Source organism: Cherax quadricarinatus, chromosome 4 (genome assembly GCF_038502225.1).
Source record: "Cherax quadricarinatus isolate ZL_2023a chromosome 4, ASM3850222v1, whole genome shotgun sequence".
Lineage (NCBI taxonomy): Eukaryota > Metazoa > Arthropoda > Malacostraca > Decapoda > Parastacidae > Cherax > Cherax quadricarinatus.
The window spans coordinates 13,109,762-13,117,692 of record NC_091295.1 but is presented as its reverse complement, the minus strand read 5'-3'; the positions used below and the strand labels follow the sequence as shown (position 1 = coordinate 13,117,692).

At 41.7% G+C, this 7,931-nt stretch overlaps 1 protein-coding gene across 2 annotated transcripts in view; it reads left to right on the top strand.

The window, feature by feature from the left end:
- The first annotated feature begins 804 nt into the window (after positions 1-804).
- The window catches only part of hob (bridge-like lipid transfer protein family member hobbit), a 238,733-nt gene continuing 231,606 nt past the window's right edge, over positions 805-7,931 (top strand). For both annotated transcript variants that reach the window (XM_053770361.2, XM_070094472.1), the window contains exon 1: positions 805-975. In XM_053770361.2, coding sequence (XP_053626336.2) covers positions 917-975 — 59 coding nt within the window. In that variant the 5' untranslated portion in view covers positions 805-916. The remainder of the gene's footprint in view (positions 976-7,931) is intronic.

The following is a 7,931-nucleotide window of genomic DNA, read 5'->3' as shown; positions in this document are numbered from 1 at the left end:
GCCCTGTACTGGGCACTGGTCCTCAACCTACACTACCCGGTACTGGGCACTGGTCCTCACCCTACACTGCCCGGTACTGGGCACTGGTCCTCAGCCTACACTGCCCGTTGCTGGGCACTGGTCCTCACCCTACACTGCCCGGTACTAGGCACTGGTCCTCACCCTACACTGCCCGGTGCTGGGCACTGGTCCTCACCCTACACTGCCCGGTACTGGGCACTGGTCCTCACCCTACACTGCCCGGTACTGGGCACTTGCTTAGGGTGACATACATCACCGGGCCAGGTGGCCCGGTGGCCTGGAGGCTAAAGCTCCCGCTTCACACACGGAGGGCCCGGGTTCGATTCCCGGCGGGTGAAAACATTTCGACACGTTTCCTTACACCTGTTGTCCTGTTCACCTAGCAGCAAATAGGTACCTGGGTGTTAGTCGACTGGTGTGTGTCGCATCCTGGGGGACAAGATTAAGGACCCTAATGGAAATAAGTTAGACAGTCCTCGATTACGCACTGACTTTCTTGGGTTATCCTGGGTGGCTAACCCTCCGGGGTTAAAAATCCGAACGAAATCATATCTTATCTTATCACCTCCTGGGTCTGGGTAATGCCTCTCATTGTTGACTCAGGGAGGGGCGTTTGGCTTTGCCTCGGTTTAAACAACGGGTCCACCTAATTTAATTGCTAACAAATTGTTCCGATGTATATTTCTGGAAGGAACTTTGCTTTTTTTTTCAATTCCAACCCAGATTTCTGTAATACATTTTCCTCTAACACCCGGGAGATAAGGCTGAATAAAATGTAAGCTTTAGTCTCCCCTTAACAACAACAACAACAAGAAGCACTTGAGCGCCGCCCCAGTCATGGTATACCATTGATGGTACCATCACCCTCCTACCATGACATTAACAACCTGAGATCATGTATTCTCTACAAACAGTGTTCCTGACTGTAGTAGCACTCTTCTACATTATCACCAGGTACTGTAGCTTCTACGTCACTTTACTCACCTATGTCTTGTAACTTTCTCTCCTGAAGGAAGCTCCTTCACGCTGGTGAGAGGCTTTTGGTTAAAGGAATTGGACCAGCTCTCCCGTTCCTTGGATCGAATCTGATTGCCGCTTATTTTCCCAGTCCTTGTATGACCCCTATAATATAACAAGATTTGTTCGGATGTTTAATCAGGAGGGTTAGCCACCCAGGATAACTCAAGAAAGTCACAGTGTCAGAGGACTGTCTGTCTTATTTCCATTTTGGTCCTTCAGTCTTGTCCCCCAGGATGCAACCCATAACAGTCTACTAACACCCAGGTACGTACTTACTGCTAGGTGAACAGTGACAGAAGGTGTAAAAAAATATGTCCAAAGTTTCTACCCATGCCAGGGATTGAACCACGGTCACTCACTGTGTGAGGCGAATGCATTGTCTACCGAGCTATGGGACTCATAAGTATATAATAATCTAAAGAATGAAGAAACCCAATACAATGACTGGAACAATTCACAAATAACCCGCCCATAGGAGACTGAAACTTATGATAATGTTTCAGTCCGACTTGTACCATTAACTACCCACAGAAGCATGAAGGGAAGGGAACTAGAATATATATGAGAGGGGGTGGGGACACCTCTGCCCTTCTCTCAAGTATATTTTGGCTCCCTTCCCTTTGCACTTTTGTATGACTAGTTAATAGCTCTAGCAGGACTCAGATGGCATCATAAGTAAGGAGTTGTCACAGTTGCTCTTTGCTGATGACACTGTGCTTTTGGGAGATTCTGAAGAAAAGTTGCAGAGGTTGGTGGATGAATTTGGTAGGTTATGTAAAAGAAGAAAATTAAAACTGAATATAGGAAAGAGTAAGGTTATGAGGATAACAAAAACTTAGGTAATGGAAGATTGGATATCAGATTGGGGGGAGAGAGTATGGAGGAGGTGAATATGTTCAGATATTTGGGAATGGATGTGTCAGCAGATAGGTTTATGAAGGATGAGGTGAATCATAAAATTGACAAGGGGAAAAAGGTGAGTGGTGGACTGAAGATTCTGTGGAGACAAAGAACTTTATCTATGAAAGCAAAGAGAGGAATGTATGAGAATATAGTTATACCAATGCTCTTGTATGGGTGTGAGGCATGGGTTGTGAATGTTGCAACAAGAAAGCTGGAGGCAGTGGAGATGTCATGTCTGAGGGCAATGTGTGGTGTGAATATAATGCAGAGAATCCATAGTTTGGAGATCAGGAGGAGGTGTGGGATTACCAAAACTATTATCCAGAGGGCTGAGGAGGGGTTATTGAGGTGTTTGGACATGTAGAGAGGATGAAACAAAACAGAATGAGTTCGAGAGTGTATAAATCTGTAGTGGAGGGAAAGTGGAGTACGGTTCGGCCTAGGAGAGGTTGGGGGGAGGGGGTAAAAGAGGTTTTGTGTGCAAGGAGCTTAGACTTCCAGGAATCGTGCATGAGCATGTTAGATAGGAGCGAATGGAGACATGGTTTTTAGGACTTGACGTGCAGTTGGAGTGTAAGCAAGGTAACATTTATGAAGGGATTCAGGGAAACCAGCAGGCCGGACTTGATTCCTGGAGTTAGTAAGGAAGTAAGTAAGTTTATTCAGGTATACACAAATACAGTTACACAGATTATCATACATAGCAGCATATGTGTAGAGAACCTAGGATAACCCAAAAAAGTCAGACAGAGTGACTTATTTCCATTGGGGTCCTTTCTGTGATAACACATAATTTGTTTTCTTAGGTACTTCAGAATTATTAATTGATGAAATATTATTTGCATTTTCTTGTGTGAAGGCTGGCAGGAAATATTGCATTAAAGTTGACCATTTTCCTTTTCATTATCAGTTATCTGACCTAGTCTAGTTTAAAGTGAATGCAACTTTTCCCAAATTCTTGTTTTGTACATGTGAAAAAGTTCTTTCAGATTTGTCTTGAACTCATTAGTAACTTTAATTTTGTAGTCATGTTTAGGTTTTCTTATCCCTTTTTTGACTTCTCTTTTCATATGAACATATTAGTTCACAGGGTGACCAATATGCACTAATCAGTTCCTCTCTTCTCTCCCATAAGATATTTAAGCCCTCTGTTCATCCATTTTGGATAATTTTTATTTCATTTGGAAATACTAAACAGTATATGTTTTTGGGCAGTTTGCACAGTATTTAGAAATATGTCATACTGGTAAATCTGTTCATTAGTACATATATGTAAGATCTTCATTGATATAATCATTGGTCTAGTTATCCCATTCTTCACTAGCCAAGTGTCCCTAAGTCCATTGTAATCAGCCAAGCAAATATTTGGGACCTTCATTGCATTCCTATTATTGTACTTTTGTGTACACTAATATTAAAAGTTGTAGGTTCATGGTCATTTGTGCTTACTCTTCTTTGTTCTTTATATTAGTTAGATGGATCACCTTGTTTGCCTGAACTAGGTCAAGCTGGTTGGTTCTGACACAGACTGCTTTTAAAAGTAATCCTGGATAACTTTTAGGAAGTTGCTAAATCCCAGATTTCGTCAGAATTCCTGTCAACTTTATGGAAATAAAATTCTCCTGAGATTACAGTAGATATGTTTTTTTTATATACATCTGCATTTATATATGCTGAATACAGTACTTCATAAAGCACCTGGTGGGTGAAATGTTATAATACAGTAGTAAAAGTTTTCTGTGCTGAAAGTGTAGTTTCACAGCCATCTGTTGGCTCATAGTCATTGGTTTTGGAGCACATAGTGAACATAATCCCAGTTTGCACCAGTGTGAGCATATCATGTGGTTGCTATTCACCAGACTGAGATTGCAGTTTTCTGGTGGCAGCCAGCTCAAACACACACACATTGTCTTCTATGAGGCCTGGTCTCAGACTGGGCCACGGGGGCATTGACCCCCGAAACCCTCTCCAGGTATACTCCAGGTAGTATTTTAGAAAGGACACAGTGTAGTGAGAGGCCTATGGATGGAGGAGGCTGTTTCCTCATTTGTTCAAAATCGGGCTCAAAGTGGGCAAAACCGCCGATTCGTAAATATTGCTGAGGTCACTAACTTCGCGAGTGTAAGCCTGTCAGTTTTCCATCAAATTTCGTTCTTTTGGTGTCATTACAATCGGGAAAAGATTCTCTTATCATTTCATAAGAAAAAATAATTTTTTTTTTTTTGACACCAGGAGGCACCTCAGGATTTGGGGTTGCGACAGTCAAGGGGTTAAATCTCTCAAACCAGCCTTTGCTGGCCTTAAATTCGCCAATATCAGTACTCGTTGCAGGCAATTTCTTTACGAGATCGTCATGCAACTGCCCAGCCTTTTCACAAATAATCATCTGCATAAGTCTATCTCCTGCAAATTGTTTCTCATTTATCCACACCAATAATAACTTCTCAGCATCTTCAAGTACTGGTGATCTCATCTTTGTCAGTATAACCTACCATCCGACTTACGACCAAGCTTGGTTCCGACCAACCGGTCGTAAGTCAAAATGGACGTAAGTCGAACCTTTGAAAATTGCCGACATACTGGGTAGGGCATAATGTCAAACTTTTCCTATATAAACTACCTACATAGTACTGTAATGTAATGTACAATCATTATTTCATTTTTTTTACCATAATTTACTTCTATTGTTATATTTTAATTACACCTACCATCCAACTTACGACCGAGTTCGGTTCCGAGAAACCGGTCGTAAGTCGAAATGGTCGTAAGTCGAACTTTACTACTGAATATCAACATCACATTTTTGTAATGACTTTATTGTTTTATTTTGGTATTTCATGTTTTACTTTACTTTTTATGCTGTTAGTACTGTATTTTATACTGTAAGGTTTAGGATAAACACTGTACAACACAAATAGTTGTTTATTTCCCAGAAATTTGGCATGAAAAACACAGTTGTAAGTCGAGTGGTCGTAAGTTGAGCAGGTCGTAAGTCGGATGGTAGGTGTATTTATTTACTGTATATAATGTATACATGGTAGTGAACTGTATTGTAAATTTTACATCGCATACAGTATCATATGTTACTGTTATCTTTATGTATTGTCGACATAGTGGAATGGGAGAATACCACTGGTAGTGTCATCCTGCCAGAATGTAGTATATCCTATACCCTAAGTAAAGAGAAACAACTCTGGAACATGTGTAATACGTAGCTTGCTGGCTGGCCGGGTGGGTGGGTAGGTGGGAGGCTGGGTGGGTGATTGGCTGACTGAATGGCTGACTGAATGGCTGACTGAATGGCTGACTGAATGGCTGACTGAATGGCTGACTGAATGGCTGGCTGAATGTGGCTGGCTGAATGTGGCTGGCTGAATGTGGCTGGCTGAATGTGGCTGGCTGAATGTGGCTGGCTGAATGTGGCTGGCTGAATGTGGCTGGCTGAATGTGGCTGGCTCTCTCTCTCTCTCTCTCTCTCTCTCTCTCTCTCTCTCTCTCTCTCTCTCTCTCTCTCTCTCTCTCTCTCACTCTCACTCTCTCTCTCCCTCTCCCTCTCCCTCTCGCTCTCCCTCTCTCTCTCTCTCTCTCTCCCTCTCCCTCTCTCTCTCTCTCTCTCTCTCTCTCTCTCTCTCCCTCTCCCTCTCTCTCTCCTCTCCTCTCCCTCTCTCCCTCTCCCTCTCCCTCTCCTCTCCTCTCTGTCTCTGTCTCTCTCTGTCTCTCTCTCTCTGTCTCTCTCTCTCTGTCTCTCTCTGTCTCTCTGTATATCTCTCTCTCTTTGTATCTCTCTATATCTCTCTCTCTTTGTATCTCTCTATATCTCTCTCTCTTTGTATCTCTCTATATCTCTCTCTCTTTGTATCTCTCTATATCTCTCTCTCTTTGTATCTCTCTATATCTCTCTCTCTTTGTATCTCTCTATATCTCTCTCTCTTTGTATCTCTCTATATCTCTCTCTCTTTGTATCTCTCTCTCTCTCTCTCTCTCTCTCTCTCTCTCTCTCTCTCTCTCTCTCTCTCTCTCTCTCTCTCTCTCTCAGGTACACGTAGGTAAAGTTATCATACATAGTATAAATTACCTAGGATAACCCAAATAGTCCAGACAAAGTGCTATACAGTGGATCTGTGCTCTAGTGCCCTAAATTAATATTAATAATAATTATTATTATTACAATAATACATATGTACTAATATTAATATTATTATTATTAAACTATGATATAATAATCGTGTCCACTCATTACTTACCTTAAAATATCTGTAGTCTTAATGTAGAGTAAGAGGTGAGTAAACAAGATTAAATGAATAAACGAACGAGTGTGTAGAAGGTTGGCGAGTTATATAAACAAACGTTGTTGTTGTTGTTACCAGCCCGGACACGAATGATTCCTGTTCACTCTGTCAAGCCGACCAGAAAAACATCTCATATTTGTTAATTTATATGTTTATATGTTATGTAGCATGTTTATTATATAATTTTGAAAAAGAAATCATAGATGGATTAAGCAAAATGTCTATATCAACGTTTTATACACATTTAATGCGCCTCAGTGATTATTATTGTGTTATTATCATTATTAATATGGCATCTTCAAGACCAATTACACTCTTAATGAGTGGCTCTGAGACAGACAAGCAGACAGAAAGACAGACACAGGTAGACAGACACACAGGTAGACAGACACACAGGTAGACAGACACACAGGTAGACAGACAGACATACAGGTAGACAGACACACAAGTAGACAGACACACAAGTAGACAGACACACACAGGTAGACAGAAAGACACACACAGGTAGACAGAAAGACACACACAGGTAGACAAAGACACACAGGTAGACATAAAGACAGACACAGGTAGACATAGACACAGGTAGACAGAAAGACATAGACACAGGTAGACAGAAAGACAGACACACAGGTTGACAGATAAACAGACACACAGAGATACACAGATATATAAGCAGACAGATACAGACAGGTTTACGTGCAACAGTGAAAACAAATAGAGAGTTCGAGAGTATGAGCCTTTCTTGCCACAGACTTCATCTTAGGGGCCATGGTGAAATTTACTGTCCAGTTAGTACAGTTAATACAGTATGATGCTGCTGATAGGACAGGGTTACTCAAACTGATGCTTCCTGCATGACGCATTGTCGCTGCAAGTATTGTCAAATATTGTACAGTGGTGTGCATCAGCCAGCACAGCCCAGCTGCCAGATGCACGGTTGTAAGTCGAGTGGACGTACATCGAGCAGGTCGTAAGTCAGATGGTAGGTGTATTTACCCCCTTTGCAACAACAGCTTCCTTGATTTCCTTTTTCTTGGCCACGATGGAAGCTATGGTTGTATGGGGTTTGTTATACATCCTGGCCAGTTCAGCCACACGTATGCCACTTTCATTTTGTTCAGTGATTTTTTCTTGAATTCAATCGTATTTCTCACCTTCTTTACCAAAGGCCTAGCACTAGGAGCTTTCTTTGGAGCCATGGTAGCTTATTTAGCAGTTGTAAGCACTAAAATGAATGGAATATTATGAAATATTTCATATGAATAAGAGAGGGGACCGTCACTCACTGGTAAACAATGGCACACTGGCTGGGAAGGGAGGGTGAGGCGGCTTGGAGCCATGTGTATGCGTCCCGGACGAACAAGGATTCGTGAGTCAAACGATGATTCGCGAGCCAATGTTTTGACGAAAATAACTTTTTGATTATCGAAAATTATGACTATCGAGCCTTACGATTATTGAGGGACCACTGTATCCTGAAATTTCGCTCATATCCAGAAGCAAAATATCAACCGAACGACAGTTCATATCCTGAAAAGTTTGCATGGTGGGGCATTCGTAAGCCGAGGTTCCACTGTATACCAGAAATGTTATAAATGGTGCAAAGATGACACTAAAACACTACCAAAGGTGGTTGACACAAATCCACTACTATTATAATATGCTTCTCACTTAGTGACGAACTCATTTACCGACGAG